The 17,462-nt window shown below is 33.3% G+C and overlaps 2 protein-coding genes across 6 annotated transcripts; one reads left to right on the forward strand and one right to left on the reverse strand.

The window, feature by feature from the left end:
• Window positions 1–77: 77 nt before the first annotated feature.
• Window positions 78–4,387, reverse strand: LOC107368939 (uncharacterized). Of its 4 annotated transcripts, none has more exons than XR_016198423.1 (7): window positions 4,263–4,387; window positions 2,016–4,121; window positions 1,783–1,894; window positions 1,262–1,624; window positions 861–1,182; window positions 468–792; window positions 78–410 (listed from the first exon to the last, which is right to left on the reverse strand). XR_016198423.1 is itself a non-coding variant. In XM_015936833.3 (5 exons), exons 2-5 carry the CDS (start codon window positions 4,086–4,088, stop codon window positions 1,162–1,164), a joined length of 2,634 nt encoding a protein of 877 aa, XP_015792319.1. In that variant the 5' UTR covers window positions 4,089–4,121; window positions 4,263–4,387; the 3' UTR covers window positions 78–1,161. The 4 variants fall into 4 exon arrangements, 1 of the variants encoding a protein (XP_015792319.1); XR_016198422.1 differs by having other exon boundaries at window positions 1,718–1,894; XR_003083448.2 differs by having other exon boundaries at window positions 78–792; window positions 1,718–1,894.
• Window positions 4,388–4,849: 462 nt separating this feature from the next.
• crm (cramped chromatin regulator) lies at window positions 4,850–9,751 on the forward strand. Of its 2 annotated transcripts, none has more exons than XM_015936897.3 (4): window positions 4,850–5,010; window positions 5,311–5,664; window positions 5,832–5,952; window positions 6,375–9,751. In XM_015936897.3, exons 2-4 carry the CDS (start codon window positions 5,376–5,378, stop codon window positions 8,662–8,664), a joined length of 2,700 nt encoding a protein of 899 aa, XP_015792383.1. In that variant the 5' UTR covers window positions 4,850–5,010; window positions 5,311–5,375; the 3' UTR covers window positions 8,665–9,751. The 2 variants fall into 2 exon arrangements, with proteins under 2 accessions (XP_015792383.1, XP_015792384.1); XM_015936898.3 differs by having other exon boundaries at window positions 4,866–5,010; window positions 5,308–5,664.
• The last annotated feature ends 7,711 nt before the right edge of the window (window positions 9,752–17,462 follow it).

The raw sequence follows: 17,462 nt of genomic DNA on the forward strand, positions 1-17,462 counted from the left end.
TGGTTCCAACCATTGATTTTCGGAAATCAGAGTTTCATTGCAAGACAATTGACTAACATAAATTTATCAAATTTAGCTGAGAAATCAAAATAATTTTATTCTAGTGATTGAATTATGTGTTTGTACTCGTATTTGTTTTTGTAATCACAGACGACTAATTCAAAAATTTTACATTATTTTTTAATACAATCAATTTATGACTTTAGGATGTGCCTTCATTCAGTGTTTCACTCACCTCACCTTTTGATAAAAAAATAATGAAAACTTAGTTAATTGAATATTAACGATAATTTTGATGATTCTTAATTAGTCCGTTGAGGCCAATTATCAAATTAATTTGCATCTCTAATCATTTATATGTCCATAGTATCATCATATCCAAGTTGAGTTGAGTTGAATGTACGCAAATGCTAGTAAAGATGGGTTATAAATTATTAGAAATGTGTTTTGTGGTTAAATTATTTTACCTTCAACTTTCGATACTTGTACTGATTAATTTAAATTGTGTTGCACATCAATTCAGATTTTATCCTCAATCATATCCATTTAATCATTCATCTTCATGTTTGGTAGCACTGTAATCAAGAACAAAGCTTTTGATCAATTCAAAGTGAACAAATTTGAATTTGTTTCTTAATAAACTTTCCCAGTTCTGAATAAATTATCTAATTTATTCAATTTTAAATTGGTTGAGCTTTGATCTTCCAAAATCCATAAAAAGAAATCCAATTAATTGACCGTCAAAAGCCATAAACAAAGATTCCTCTCAAAATTAATGGCATCCATTGAGAGCTACGAAAGAAAATTAACAAAATCTGAATTATGATTTCATTCAAAAACCATTTTGTTAATTACTCAACCAAAATTAATCAATATCAATTTGAAGTCTGTTTTCTCGCAAGGTGCGATAGAATGTAGGTGTAATTATCTTTGAAATCAAGATGATTTTCATTATTTAATAAATGAAATTCCGTGTAAATTTTTAAAATAGTGGCAATAGACTTGACAATGTCCAATGAGATTTATCAGCATATGTTCATCTTTCTTTTTCCAATGTTTGGCACCAACCTCATTTGAATTCACGGACTTTTTAGTCAAGTCAATTGGTAATTGAATTATCTCTCAAGTCACAAATGATGATTATCGTGATGTTTTGAGTTTTCAAGTCTTAATTGTACCAATCTAGTAAAAACAGATTTGTTGATTGATTTTTAGTACCTCAAGCTATGAAAATTATAACGAACGGGAATTAACTAATTACATGAGTTAGGACAGCTGGTGATTTTAAATTACTAGCATTTTCTTGAGAGGTATTTTCAGCCAAACCTTTGGCAAATGAATCAGCATTAAAATAGTTCGAGAATGGATGTGATGAAGGATAAGGATGTATTATAATCTGTTCAGTTCCTGGCGGTAATTTTTGACCATTGGGTAAAACTATTTCTTGAGTAGTTTTCAAATGAGTCATTGTAGGTCTAATAACTGGTGGCGGTGGTGGTGGAGATGACAATAACGATGAAACTGGTGCTGACTGTGGTGCAGGTGGTGGAGGTGGTGATTCACAATCAAAAGCATCTTCCCGATAAAATTCAGGTTCGGGAGATTTATTACTTGCAAGTATCATCTAGACAAAGGAATTGATAAATAGATGAATTGAAAGAGAAAGAAAATTAATTGTCAATTAAAGAAATAAAATATTTTCATATCAGAAGCTTACTTCATTTGCACTCAGAGGTGTACTTGGTACTATGACTTGGATTATTTCACTTGAATCATTGTTACCTGTCTCAGTGGCTGTTTCTTTTTTAACAAATACCTCAGCTGGTTCATTTGTGGTTATTTCGGAATTGATGAGAGTATCACTTGATTCAACTTCCATAGCCTCGGATACAATCTGTTAGAAAAAGAATAATAGAAAAATGAAAATGCGATAAGATTAGAGCGAAAATGTATATAAACAATTCTTAATTTCACAAGCAAATGTAAACTTGCAAGGGTACAAGGACAATAAATACCTTATCTTGATTCTCTGGATTTGCATCAACTTTTTCCTCTTTAATTGGTCGCATTTCGATACTTTTATTAGTATCATCGAAATTTGTTCCCATTGATTCTTGTACTCTATCTTTTAATTCGTTCATTACTTCAGCAATAACTGCATCTTTATATTGGTCACTCGATTCGTCTTCTTCTATGAATTCTGCCTTTGCAAGTTCGGGTTCAACTTTTGTAGGTACAGCTTCTGTAGGTGCAACTGTTGCAGGTAGAACTGTCGGAGGAACAGCGGTCAGAGATACATCGATCACAGGTACAGTGGTCAGAGGTACAGCAGTCAGAGGTACGGCAGCCGGAGGTACAACAGTTGGCGGTGTTGGTTGAACTTGATCGTATGGAATTGAAAGAACATTGTAGCCTTGGTTTTGGTACCAAGAAGATAGATCAGTTGTCCGATATTCACCAGATGTGCTGATATGATATTGTGCATAATAAGATGCAGAGTGAAGGTCTAGATTATAAGCTGACATATAATATTGTAAATACCACTGATAGTCTAAATTAACTGAATAAGTTGGACGAACTGTGGTTTCTTCTGCTTTAGAAGAGTTGGAATTTTCATTCTTGGCTGGCTCTTTTTTAACGGATCGTCTTATTTTACCAATAATTGGATATTTAGACATAAGTTTACTTTGATTAGACACTTCACTTCCTTTCTTAGCACGAACTTTATCGAGCAATTCCTTGGCAGTCATTTTTCTATTGCAGCTTTCTTCAGACTGCTTGGGTTTTTCACTATTATTTTCACCTGTCGTGTCCTTTGATTCTTGCACTGGTGTGGTGCACTTTTCTTCTTTAGGCTTTTCAGGAGCTTCTTCACTAGGTTCGGTTTTTATTTCTTTAATTTCACTTGGATTTATAGTTAAAGGATCTGTCACTTCTTTAGTTTCTGCAGCTTCTGTAACTTCTGCAGGTTCTGCGACTGTTGAGACTTCTTTGACTGCTGGTTTCAGAGTTTCATTTGACTCAGCTGGACACTTTTTAGAAGAGTAATAAGTAGCGATTGCATCCGTTTTCAATTCACTTTTCAACTTTTTCACTCCTTCCTTTTCGAGTTCTTTTTGTTGCTGTTTCTTTAATTTTTCAAGCACGCGCTTTTCAGAGGGCGATAGATCAACAAAATCAGGTTGTGGAGTTTCATTTTTCTCCACTTTGACGGAGTTAAGCTTAACTAATATCTTTTCAGGCTTTAAAGGGATGAATTTCTTCACGAATGGTTTACCAGTTTTCAAAGAATCGTAAGAAAATGATGCTAAGTCAGGGATGTTTCTAGCATTTACACTAAATTGAATAGAAGGTTTAGTTGAAGTATATTTGACTAATGAAGATGGATTTATGGAATCATTGCTGGTAGATTCTTTTTTGTGAGACGTTGAAGCTTTCGACGCAGGTGAAGAATCGCGTTTTCTTTTAGATTTTTCGCTCTTTTCCTTTCCCTTTTCCTTGTCTTTCTCCTTTTCCTTCTCCGTGTCTTTTTCCTTCTCTTTTTCCTTCTCTTTCACCTTCTCTTTACTTTTTTCTTTTGCTTTCTCTTTTTCTTTCTCTCTTTCCTTTTCTTTAATTTTCTCTTTCTCTTTATCCTTTTCTTTCTCTTTCTCTCTTTCTTTTTCTTTCTCTCTTTCCTTTTCTTTTTCTTTCTCCTTTTCTTTTTCTTTTTCTTTCTCTTTGCCTTTCTCTTTCTCTTTATCCTTTTCTCTGGTCTTATCTTTTTTCACTTTGTGTTTTTTTAGTTTGGACTTTTTGCTTGATTTCTTTTTCTTCTTTTTACGGCGTCCACTTGAATCACTTGAGTCTGAGTCACTAGAAGATGAATTTCTTTTGCGTTTGGAACGTTTCTTGCTAGATTTCTTCTTTCTTTTCTTCTTCTTGATTCTTTCCACATCACTGTCATCCGAGGATTTGCGACGCTTCCTTGAGACTTTATCCTTCTTTTTCGAGCTTGATTCTTTTTCCGGCTCCCCATCACCATCATTTCCTTCGACAGCTTCAATAACTATCCAATGGTCTTTAATAAATTCGAACTGTCCAGCCATAGTGTTTACTGAACAAACTAAACACAAGAAGAACTATGGAGAAAAGGATACAAGAAATGAAATATTTTACATACACTAGACTGTAGTGTCTTGAGTGGGCGTAAACTAAAACAAGAAACCTAGATTTAGTAGACACTTGACACAGATAATGAATTAATTTAAAATATTATTTACCTTGATGTGGAAACAAAATCACCATAAAATGTAATAATCAATAAAATAAATGATCAATAAACAGTCAGAAAGCAACTCAAATCACCATAAATTTATGACATGTGATCAAACCAGAGTCTCTGGCAGAGACTCGACTAGTGAACCTGATCCAAGTCGCATCTGGTAGATATCTTTTCAAGTGGATCCTAGTCGATTTTAAGATGAAATTTCATTTAAAAGTTAACTGTTCAATTCATTCAAGGTAATTAGCAATCTATGATAAAGTAGAATCGATTGTTAGTAAAATTTAATCAAATGAAAGCTCCAGAAATCATAATTGCTAATAAAATAAAAGGTTTAGATATTTTGACTGGATCCTCAACATCGATTGAAGTGACAATTGAATAACGAACTTAATTTCATTAAAACTTTAATGTCAACCTTTGTCTTCCAGCTCAATGAGTTCAGGAACAGTTGTTGTTTCATTTGATTGATTTTTAAAGTTCATTTTAATCTCTAAAATTAATAAATTGCTCGAAATTGAAAGTAAATTAGAAAAAAGTATGTGCTGCTATCTAGAGTGAAATGAAAAATACTCAACTCATTTCTGACTCAATTCTATATCGTTATTCAATATTTATTTATTTTTGAAAATCCATTGTTTTTGATTTGCAATTTGATTCACTTTTTGTCATTTCTTTCTGTTAATGATTATTGTCACAATTACAAGTGATTTACCGCATATTGTTTCAAGTAAAAGTTGTCCACAGTAAGTTAACAGTTGACCTTTAATAAGAAAGTTAAATTATCAAGTGTATCTCAACAAAGCGACATTTTGATTTTCAAGAAAAAAAACAAAAGCTTCTTCTGATTTTTTCAAATCGTTTGCTAATCATTAATTGATGCTTAAAATTTGAAATTTTGTTAATTGAGGCAACAAACCCTGACTATAGTGTTAATTTTGTTGTCTTGGTGTCAATTTCATTGGTGCATTGATATTAATAGTTTATTTGTTTTTGTTGCTTCTCTTCTTTGCTGTCTTTCCATCAACTATTCATCTTGCGAGAAGAAATTAACACAGAGAGGAAGGAAAAAGTTCCCAAGAGCTGCTCTGATGAAGCTAAAGTTAAAACTATGAAAGAAGACCTAACCGGAGGCCAGCCAGATAAAGATGACGAAAATAAGGATAAGTCCAAAAGCAAAAGAAATCGCAATTCACCATGGAAGCTCGATGACATCAAATGGTTTTTTGAAGCTTTATCAGAGTATGGAAAAGATTTCAGCTCCATTCAAACTTACATTGCTTCAAGGGTTGATAAGAAAGTTTCCAATCCACCGGAGCAAGTTAAAAATCGTGAACAAGTTCGCCACTATTATTACCGAACCTGGCACAAAATATCATCAGTTCTCACCTTTCCAGAATGTAATTATAATCTATTTTCATTTCAAATACCTTCGCTATAATTTCGTTTCATTTCATAACTTTATTTTGTTTCATGAATTTTTCGTGATTTCTTATTTTTCTCAGTTAATTTTTTTACCATTGATTTAACCTTTACATCTTAATCTTTATCCTATTACCATTATTAGATCTCGATAAACAAACTCAAGAAATTTATGGTCTTATAAATTTTGGCGAAATTTGGAAAAAGTTAGGTTCTAAATCAGAAGCTAAACTTAAACTCCATCTTAATGAACTTGTCAATACTGGGTAAGTACTTTTATTTTCATAATTTAGATTATTCATTTATACTTTTTAGCAGGATTATATTTTGATAATTTTTCATTCATGATAGTTTTTCGTATAGATCTCCAAATCCGTTCTTATAGTAATTCAGTATTGCTATGCAAGCTTTTGGACAAAATAAGCTAAACATATTTCTTTTTAGTATTTTATGTTTTTATCTTACTATTAGTATTAGTATTAAACTAAAGTTATAGATTTCTGTCATCATGCATTTGATACTGATTATGTTAAATCTTTGTTACTAGATTCAACCTTAAAGAGTTTTTGTTCATGTGTCATCAGACACTTTCATCTAGCTTTCAATCAGCTGATTCATACTATTAACAATATTTGACTATTAATATTTCTTTCTTTTTATTTTGTCTTTGCTTAACCTGTCCCATTAGTCAAACAGTCGTCAAATTTAAGGGCAAAAATCTTAAAATTAAAACCCCTGTCTGTAAAGCATTGAAAAAACTTCATAAATTAGATGATCACCCATCTTCATCATCAAATGTAAACAATCTACCAAAGGAAATTGTCATTGAATTACATCCAGCTACTAATGATTCCTGGCTACGCGTTCATTCTTTGGCCCAAAATCCAAGGATAAGAATACGATCACCTTTACAAAAAAGGCTATCAGAACTTATAGGTTACTTAGAAAGGAGATGGTCTACCTCGAGAGCAAGGAATTTAATAATGGTCAATCATAATCGTAGTAGCTCACCAACGATGGAACTGGAACCAGAAAAACTTCGCGTTTTCATTCACTCGTCTCTTTTAGATGACCTCTCAGGAATTGTCATAAAACGAGTTCCGTTGAATTTCAATTCTCAAATCGACCTCAGTTTAAGTGCCTACCTCCAAAAGTTTCATCAGAATGGCAAAGAAATACCTGAAAAGAGAAAAAAAAGTGTTGCCAGTTTGTCATCGGGTTCTTCGAGTAAGGCAAAATCTAATGAAGCTATCACCGTCAATGAGGCCAAAGACTCATCATCATCTATCTCAAATCAAAGTAAAGATGGCGAAGCAAGTAAAGTGAAAAATTCTGAGCTTAAATCTGATACGGAACCTGATAAAGTTATGGATGTCGATGAAAAATCAAATTTACCACCTATTGCTGAGACTGTACGATCGCTTTCTATGTTGAAAGATATGCTTGACTCTGCAAACAGTGAAGTAGTTCATGAAGTAGAAACTGATACTGGTACAACAGCAAGTAGCTCAAAACATGAAGAGGAAAATAATCTCAATACAAGGGCTGATTTTCATGATGAGTCCTCTAAATTGGAGGCTAAAAACTCAAACACTATTTTGCCACTGCCACCTGCGAATGCAACAATCGGTGAATGGTTAGGAGCTTTTCTCGCGAATGGTCATGACAATGACAGTAATAACGAGAGTTCCAAAGAAGAGGAGAGTAAAGGTGAACCAGTTAAAGAAAAAGAAAAAGAAAAAGAAAAAGAGAAACATTCAAAAATAAGCACCAATGAACCCGAAGCCAATCCTGTTTCTAGTGAAGATAAATATCAAACAGTCAGTCATGAGATTGGAATTGATACTCTGAAGAAAGGTTGGACCACCGAAACTACTGATCTCCTTGTAGGTGAATTGTATTTAATGATGAAAAATCCTGAGAAAATTATTCTCGAATATGATTGGATTAAAAAGCAGGAAGACGACGATTACCTAGAAAAGACTATTGATGAAATCAAAAGTGAAAATACAACTCAAACTGTGCTGGACAAATTATTCACAGTGGCTTCTATAGCCTTACTAAACATAAAAAATCAACAAATTGGAGGAGATACTAATCTCGTACTTTCACCTGTAAAAAGTAAATCTTATTCACGTAAAAATAAGCGTTTAAAATTAGGTTCACCTCCTCCTCCTTCATCACAAACTCAACCATCACCTTCACAATCTTCTTCATTGTTAAAATTATCATCATCACCATCATCAACAACAACCTTAATCGCAGCCGCAGCCTCCTCATCTTTATCACAACCTCAATTAACACAAGTTCATTCTTCTTCCACCATAAATTCATCTTCATCGACCATGGTGCAAGACAGAATTGTTTCTGACTCACTTTCATCACCAAACATACTTTCCAATCTTATATCAGACACTATACTTAATGATAATATTTACTCCGAAATAAGCAGCAGTATCTGTGTTAGCAGCAGCAGTAAACCTATGGAAAGAGATTATTCAACTGATCCTTCAAGTCCACCCAAAATTGATCCATCTCAGTGGTTCAGCAATTTTCAAGCTTCTAGCTCACCAGCACTCAAAATTTCAACCAAACCAAGCAAACCCGTTCGTTGTAATGATCCAGCTCTTCTTCAGGAAGCCATTAAGCAATTAAATTCCAATAAATTTAATACCCGAAAACAATTACGAAAACCAACACCTAAACCAACATTCATTGCTAAGTCTTCTGTTGTTTCAAGATGCCCACCGAATGTCATTGGTGTCACATTTCCCGCTGGACAAGCAACGACAAACCAAATAATTACATCTCCGTCAATCATTAACCAGGTTGTAAAGTCTGTAAATCCTGTATTAACATCACAATTAACTGGTCAAACGGTTCAAATTCCTATGGTAATACCATCATCGGAGGGTAACATTGTTGTTAGTCAAGCTTCTGTTCCTGCAAGTTTCTTGGCGAATCCTGATTCTTGTTAACCTGTTTAATATATTTACATTATTAGATAGAAATGAAAGATTATCACACCGGATCTGTTATACTGAATCTTCTCGATGAAATTGTTAATAACAACATCGTTTCTCAATATCATACCGACATTAGCAGATAATCTAAATGTATGAATTTAAAGACACAACTAACGCACCTGCAAAAGATGAAGAAGGCAATATCCAATTTAACTCGTTAAAATTCTGTCAAAACAATGAATATAAAAACCAAATCTCAAACTCAATGATCAGTATATAATTTAGGAATTGTTTCTTGTTTGCTTGCAAAGATTATACAAGGATGGATATCTCTTTTGGAAATCAAACATTCAATAATCATCGTCAAAGATACTCTGCATGTCTCTTTATATAAATTATAAATATGTATACACCACCTCAAAATTTAATTTATGACACCTTTGGATATCTTTCTGTGGATCAATCCTGCTTTTCAGTTTTATAACACAATTAGTTAACTTTAATTGGCATAACTAATCAAAAAATGAATTGACTCAACTTGTTAAAGTTAGATGAGATTTGATTGTGTCTATGTATCTAACAATTGTAAGTCAGGAGAAGCGGAAAAGATATTAAAAGCTGTCACATCTCAAAGCCGAGGTTGTACATTGTCAATGTCTGGAAACATCTATTCATACTAATTACTTTCTTAATAACTGTCTCTTTCATGTTCCCCTTTCATTTGTCAATGCCAATTCAGCACCAAAAAACACTTTATTCCCCACAACTAAATTACAATATTCACTGTGTATAGCTCAAGTTGAGAAGAAAAATGAACTGAAGCATGTTTTCTTTCTGTCTTTTTCTTCTTTCCATTTCATGCCTAACCAAATCAACAACGCCAATAACAACAAATGAAGCTTAATTGTAAAATAATTACGTATCATAGTTTGTTTCAATTTAAAACATAATAGTACAACCGTATAATTGACAATCAACCTTTTCAACTCGCAGTTGGTCAACAACAAGAAAACAAAACAAAATTATTATCAGACAATAAATGGTTGATGACTAAAAAAGAAGTAAAAATAAACTCAAGAATCATTATATACTCTTATAATCATTCAAAGTCAATATAAATCCATATTTATTACAATAATCTTACATCCAACTGACAGTAAATGACACTTATTTATACCAATGAGCTTTTAATTGTCACCTTGATTTGACTTGACAAAAAAGCAACTAATCAACAGTCTGTTGAGAATATAAATTAAAATTAGATGAACAATTTACCCTAAAAGATTGTCTTTAAACTCGCAGTTGAAGCCTTAAATCACTTTTACAGATAGTAATGTAAAATTAATCATATCCGAAGTGTTCATAAATTGTTTAAACCGTATTGACTACAATCTAACTATAAAAAGACTTCAATTAACATTAAAATACTCTGTAGGCAAAGTATTACAACGCACACAATTAAACCTTGAACATAACTAACATATCCAATCTTGAACCATCTTTGTTAATCACATTTTGTTAATTGTATTTACCCAATGATCCAAAAGTCTTGTTTTGGCAAGACAAAATCCGGACTAAAACGTCAATAAGGACTTTTTTAAAATAGTCTGAATCAAGGGTAAGTGGCAGACTTGACTGACTCTGTAGTAAGGAAAAAGAGTCTGACAGATGGCAGACTTTTCAATCACATGATGCAATTAGTCAAATCTCTTGCCTTCTCATTGTCCAAGTTAGTCTGATAAATGCCCAAGTAAAAAGACAAAAGTCTTGACTTTTCGGACTGTAGTCCAAATTTATTGACTCAGTGTCTTGATATTCTGGACTGTAGTCCAAATGCTAGACTACAGGCCAAAAAACAAAACTTGCTCCTTTCAAGTAGACTAAATAAATTTAAATGCAAATTAAATGGCTTTATTGATAGCTCAAAAATTAACTAGTTAATCAAAAAAAACAAATATTCAAAAATACAAGCAAAAATTAAATTCCAAAAAATAGATTAAATCAAATGAAAAAAGAAAATTGTCAAAAATATAGTAATTAATATCAAAAAATCAGATTTGTTTCAAGTCAATTCATGCAGAGTTACGATTGGCAAGCTCGGTTAAATTTCCTCAATTCATTCATATGATTCAACAGCGTCATGATTTTGCGAAGCAGCGTTGCGTTCGAGTTCATCTCTTGCATTATCTTTTCTTATCTGCTTTGCTTTGGCTCCTTTTGGCATTGGTTGAGAGTAACTGCGACTTGAGTTATCATCATCTTCATCATCCTTAGTTGCCTCTGATACTTTTTTCTTATTATAATCATAGCACGCCTTTTGAATTTGTCGTAAGCATTTTTTATAAGAGAGATATCCATAAGGCTCATTTGACTTTAAAGAATGAGCATGATCTGTAAAATGAATATACATAATGAATTAAAAGGGCATTTTTGAATTAATTGACTTTTTCTTACTTATTATAGCATCAATTACAGTAAAACCATCATTGATTCTCTCATGAAAGTCTAATAGACGAGCATTTCCAAGTTTGTAAGCTATATGATTATAATCATGCTCTTTATTCATGTGTGCTCCTTCTTTAATCTTTTCATCTATGCATTTTCTGAAAATCCAAGAGACAATTCGATGTGCTTCAGGTTGAGTTACAGCATCACCATAGGCCTTTAATGGGAATCTTACCAATCCATTCAGAGATAACTCGTCCTGATTAAAGACAATGGCTTAATATAAATAGGTGCAATTCTATATATATATATGATTTAATTTGATGCTCACCTTGTTGTTAGTTTTACGGACTTTCAAATCTTTGTTTATCTCAAATACTTTTTTGTTAGACAGCTCTTTATCTTTCACAAATTTAAGAGATTCAGCCAAGTCTTTTATTATTCCATGCATTTCTCTAAGAAGAATGGTTGAACTTGCTTTTTCATCTAGAGTCAAGACCAATGAGTTGCATCTCAAAATGGCTTCTTGGATGCGTGATTCACGTTCCTCTTCTGATTTTCGATCATGCTTTATGTTCAATTCATAAATGTCACCTTTACTCATTCGACCACTCCCAGATTGAGAATTTGGTGTAGATGATTTAGGGCGTAATACATCTTTTGATGCCAAACCTTTTTGAAACTCTGTTTCATCATCAGCCTCACTTTCTGATGCATCAGTAGCTGACTCATCATCACTTAGAATGCCCACAATTTCATCAGATTGGTCGTCAGATACAACTTCATCCTCTTTGCTATCTGGGTCCAAAATGATCTCGGCGTCATTGTTACTGTTTTCGTCACCAGCAGCGTGAGATTCTTCAGGCTTATTTAATGCATCTGAAGGTCCAGGAGATGGCTCTTCATCTATTGCCGTGGAATTTCTTGTTGTCTCTGGTGTCAGATTAAATGGATCTTCCTGTAGATCAAGCATTTGGTAGAGTAGGCAACCATCAATTTGTTTTGAATCCAATACAGAAAATGGTGATTCTTTTAGGCATGATTGAACTAATTCATTGCTTTTTATAAATCTTTTACCCTTTGCTTTGTCGAATTTGGATATGGCTTCTCCCACAAACTTGATCAACGCCTCTCGTGTTTCTAATATGAAAAAATTAAATCATTAGGCCAACGCAATACATAGCATGTTTAACACTTACCGCTTAGAGCTACCAGTCGGCCTATTTCTTTGTGACCATTCAATCTGAATTTCATGTATGTTTTTTCTTCCTTCTTCTTGGTAGGCAGCTTAGTTTTATCAATTAATATAATAATAGGCTTGATCGATATCGCAGGAGAAGATGAGAGGAAAAAAAGTAGAGCAAATCTTTGATTCACAGAACAATTATTAGGCAGAGTATCTGAGGTGTTTCCCTTGTCACTGGTTTTTTGTTTTTTATTTGATGTTTTATCACCATCAAGAGCTCGTTTACTTGTAATGTAGGCATTAACACGATTCTTTGTTAGAAAATCCATTAGGCTTGGCTGATTATTTGGTTTCACAAGTAATTTTCTTCTTTTTTGTCTAACGGCCTTTTCTTTTGGCAATTTACAGGTTTTAACTAAAGGAAACACTTGAGTTAATAACACTGGTTGAGATTCAGGAATATAATTATAATTATTCATTTAGTTGGTATTTTTTAAATTCACATGAGGAGCATTAACAAATTAATGAAACAAAATTAAAAAATGAAAAATGTGATAAGGAAACGGAAGGCATTTTTAATAAACAAAGTGCTTGTTACACAATTACAAAAAGCTTACAAAATAGTTAATCTTGCTTAAAAAATCATTATCAGTTCTTGGCTTATCTAATCTTTTTTAATTTGTGCATTGTTTCTTGTTTTTTATGTTTTCTGCATCAACTCGTCATCGAGTTTTAAAGCGAATAAGACTCGATGAACTTTTAAATATTTTGTCTGAGAATGAGAGTGAAATTTCAATGGCATCCATCGCCACAAATAACTCTATGCATTCAACTGCATCGAGCTCAACTAGTGACTCTTTCCAAGACTTATTGGTGAAAAATTCTGATTTACCGATACCTATTTTAGTTGAAGCAATTATACTCAAACTTATTGCCAAGTCTAATTTATCAAAGACACAAATAAATGCTGTTATTTTGGGATTGCATCTGATATTCAAGCGTTCAGGCATTCAATGTTCATTACTACCAAGAAGTGTTAAGAGCATATGGAATAAGCATTGTGATAAAAGCAAGGTAGAGTACTGGTTTTATTGTGCTTCATCTCATGCTCACGGTCCATTGAAAGGAGAACCAAGATTTTTTTCTGGATTAACTTGTGGCGACGCTGAAGTCAGCACTGAATTAGCATTAGGATCATACTGTGTGCATTATTCACTCTCCCAACAGCTTGGACAAATCTTGTATGCCTTTTTCCCAATTCGTTATTCTGAAAATTCAGAAATCAATGATATCACTGATGGTGAAAGGCTTATTTCGCTAAAGAGATTGAAACAGGGAGAGTTCATTGATTCGTACTATACTTTGACACTACTCACAGATGAATTGCCTGTTTCAAATTCTTCCTCAATGCGTGTTTTTCCTGCGTTTATTCAACTAAATGAGCTGCCTTGTGATTATCGCAAAATGAATTTAATTCTCACTACAGTTTTTTACGGGAGAAAAAAGCCTACAAATTCAAATGCTTATTTGAAGCCTCTGTTAGAGGAATTAATAGTATTATCAACGACTGGACTAGTATGGTCAGACAAGAATGCCCAATTACACCGATCCATTTTCAAATTGTCGACTGTTATCGCCGATGCACCAATGCGAGCATATTTAAGAGGTGTGATGCAATATAATTCCTTATACGGATGCGATTGGTGTAAAATAAGAGGGAATACACATGGGGGCTCAATGAAATTTTTATATCATTCAAGAGAAAGCATAAATTCACTGGAAAGGCTGAATCAAGAATTATATCTTAGTTCAATGCATATATTCATGAACGAGGCAACTAAAAAATCATTTCGTCATTCAAGTGATCTCATGCGATTACCAGATTTTGATATTGTTTGGTCGTTTAGTGTCGATATTTTACATGCTGCATTTTTAGGAGTCGTTCGTGATATGATTGGTAAGGCTTGGCTGCACCCTAAATCAAGAGGCAAACCTTATTTTATTGGCGATATCAAAAGTATAAGACAAATTGACAGAAGATTGTCACTTATTAAAGTTACATCAAATATTATCAGAAAGCCGAGAAAATTGTCAGATCTAAAGCAATGGAAAGGAAACGAACTAGCGGCATTTCTTTGCTACTATGCTTATCCAGTTTTGAGTGGCATATTGAAGCATCGATTCATCGTACACTTTGGGTTACTGGCTGAAACAATCTTGCTACTTCAAAAAGGACCAATAAATCAAGCGAAAATGGAAAGAGCGACTCAATGCATTTATCAGTTTCATTATTTGCTTCAGAAGCTCTATGGGCCGGATTTTATGACATATAATGCTCATATACTACTACATTTACCTAAAAGTGTTAAGCTTCTTGGCCCTGCTTGTTTTACTTCGGCATTCATCTCTGAAAATGAAATGGGTAGGCTTAAAAGGCTTGTAAGACAATATCAAACAACATCGCAAAATTTGGTGAATTTACATTTAATTTCTAATGCGTTTCGTGAACTACAAAACAAGGAGCTAAAAAATGCATCTCGGGTAGAGAAACAGTATTTCTTTGATCAAAAATGTCACAAAAATTTGACTATAAGACATGTTGATCAGAATATTTTGCCTCAAAATCTTGATGCCTTATTACGCAGAATGAGATACGCACCAGAATTAGTCACTTGTTTATCCCAAAGACAAGCATTATGGCACCAAAATAAATGGATAACAACGCGTGATTATGATTCAAGGCATATGAAAGCAAATCATTATGTCGAGCTGAGAAACCAAAATTTTTTTGAAGTTATTCATATCTTGCACTCATTGAAAGCAACGTTGCTTGTCGGCTATATAATGGAACCTGATAAAGAGGCATACAAAATTTACAAAGCATTTAATGATTCAGATCCGGCATTTGTTATTTTTCACAATATGAAAAAGATTGTAAAGATAAACACTAATCTTACAATAATTGCCGCTGAAGAAGTGTCTGACATTGTTATCTTTACAGATGTTTGTGTTGATAAAAAATTAGTAATCAAACCTTGCTTGAAATGGTTATAAATTTTCTTTATTGATTTTGTATTTTGATTAAATGGCATCATATATGATAATAGATTTCTGTTTGATTTGAATAGATAAAGAAATTTCAAAATAAAATTTAGAAAACAATTTTGGCTTTAACAAGTATTTCTGTGATACAATTTTTGCATTTAATGCGTTTCAGATTAATAAATTGTTTGGAGTTTGGATATTATGGCAAGCAAGGCTTGAAGCAGTCAATGTTTGAATTTTCGTCGTCTGAAAAAGAAATATGAAAAAATTGTAATTACAATCTAAATGCCTTAAAGTATTAATGCCTTTTTTAAATGGTCATTAATCTTGTACCTTTAACATCTGTTGAAACTTGTTACAGTTCATCAAACTGTGCCTGTCCTTAGCATCCAAAAGATTTTCGTCAAAAATTTCGCTTTGACAGTAAGGGCATAAGTGTGACCTCCAGCATACACTCCGCGAACAATCACCGGTTATGTGGAAATCATAACAAAATGTTTTAGTTGGGTTGAAACATGGAGGATCTTCATCATATGGCAATGCTAGTTTTGCTTTGATTAAGGCATCTGACCAATTGATAATCTTGTTTTTAACTTTTGAGTATATCTCAACAAAAGTTGATTCACCAGCTTTATACTTCTTCATAACTTTGGCACGGCATGTTTCATTTAGAAAATTTGACTTTATGAATTTCACTGGATCAAATGGGGCCTGATAGATGAATACAAAGTTTGATGGAGGCTTTATGCGAACTAATTTTGCTTTGAATACTGTTGAATGCTTTGAAACATCAAAATCCTTAATTTGGCCAATTTTATCTTTGTAAACTTTCGCATCATTTCCATAATCCAAATATGTCACTCTGTAGCTTTTGTCATCCAAGTTTTCACTCTTCAAGATTGCTCGCTTGAATGGCCTTTTTTTATCAGTAACATCTCGAACGATGTAAGCTTGATTTAAATCAAGATCTGAATCTTTAACAGGCATCCATTCTTGCGCTTTTTTACTGATTGCATCAAGAATTTTAGCTCTTTCGTCAACCGATTCCGGCTTTTCTAAATAAATCCACAACGGACTCTTAACATGAGTCACATAAACATAAAAGGCTTCTTGCTTCTCAATGATTTGGATATCTTGCACAGGCTCATTCAATGCTTCATTTTCATCATTTTCAAAAAAGACAGTATCGGAATGAGGCATATCTTTATCTCTAGCGTCATGAACACTGGAAAAATATTCACTGAGTGATCGATCAGGATTTCGCGCTAATCTTGGATCATTTTGTGCTGACTGCATCTGGCTTGAACATGGAACCATTGGATGCATCCTTGTCAAGCTTTTTTCCTCAGTGATTTTCTGGCGCTTCAAAACGGCCTCTGGAACATTCTGTGCATTGCTGCATTCATCAAATTCAATCGGCTTGACTGTAACTTTTGTAGCATTTCCAGTGTATGCTTGTATATCAAAGTTAACTCGTTTGAGAGTCATATTAGGAGAATAATTCAAAATTGATTTGAACCACTCTCTCAATGTGGAAATAATTGTATCGTCGGTAAAGGCACCATCCAGTATAGCTTGATGAAGCTTGCCAAAGCCTTTCTGCTTTTTGTTAATAATATCATTTTGAGCAGTTAACAATTTTACCTGCTTTTCGATTCGTGTTAAAATTGCCTTATTGTTTGCCAGAGCAGCGTCATAAATTTCATTAACTGTAGCCAAAGAAGCTGCCATCTCCTCTTGTATTTTACCAGTTTTGATAATTGTTGAATCGGCACCATCCCGGACCTGTGACAATTTACATCCAACTGATAACTTTGATAGCTTGAATTCCTCATGATATGCCATCACAAAATTTTCTTTAGCTTTAGCTATTGGCTCGTAAGTGATGCCATCATTTTTTACCTTTTCGTAGCAATCTAGGCATATTTTCTTATTTGTTGCATTTGATTTATATTTTGCTACAAATTTGAGGCATGAATCACACTTACAAGATGCTTGCTTGTGTGGCAGGAGATTTGGCTTACAGCTTTGTCCTTCTAGCAGGCCAACATGAATTGAAGAAAGATGTACCTGGCATACGAACCCATCTTCAATACAGAAACACTTGTAATCAGCCCATTTCTCGCATTCAGGT

Source organism: Tetranychus urticae, chromosome 2 (assembly GCF_039701765.1).
Source record: "Tetranychus urticae isolate SD_2017Ah chromosome 2, NJAU_TeUrti_SD_1.0, whole genome shotgun sequence".
Classification (NCBI taxonomy): Eukaryota; Metazoa; Arthropoda; class Arachnida; order Trombidiformes; family Tetranychidae; genus Tetranychus; species Tetranychus urticae.

Coding starts and splice junctions, on each gene's coding strand:
- LOC107368939 (XM_015936833.3), bottom strand. CDS start 4,088: ATGGCTGGACAGTTCGAATTTATTAAAGACCATTGGATAGTTATTGAA. Junction 1,895..2,015: donor ATCCAGAGAATCAAGATAAG/GTATTTATTGTC, acceptor TTTTTCTAACAG/ATTGTATCCGAGGCTATGGA. Junction 1,183..1,261: donor CACCAGCTGTCCTAACTCAT/GTAATTAGTTAA, acceptor TGTTTTTACTAG/ATTGGTACAATTAAGACTTG.
- crm (XM_015936897.3), top strand. CDS start 5,376: ATGAAAGAAGACCTAACCGGAGGCCAGCCAGATAAAGATGACGAAAAT. Junction 5,665..5,831: donor AGTTCTCACCTTTCCAGAAT/GTAATTATAATC, acceptor TACCATTATTAG/ATCTCGATAAACAAACTCAA. Junction 5,953..6,374: donor AATGAACTTGTCAATACTGG/GTAAGTACTTTT, acceptor CTGTCCCATTAG/TCAAACAGTCGTCAAATTTA.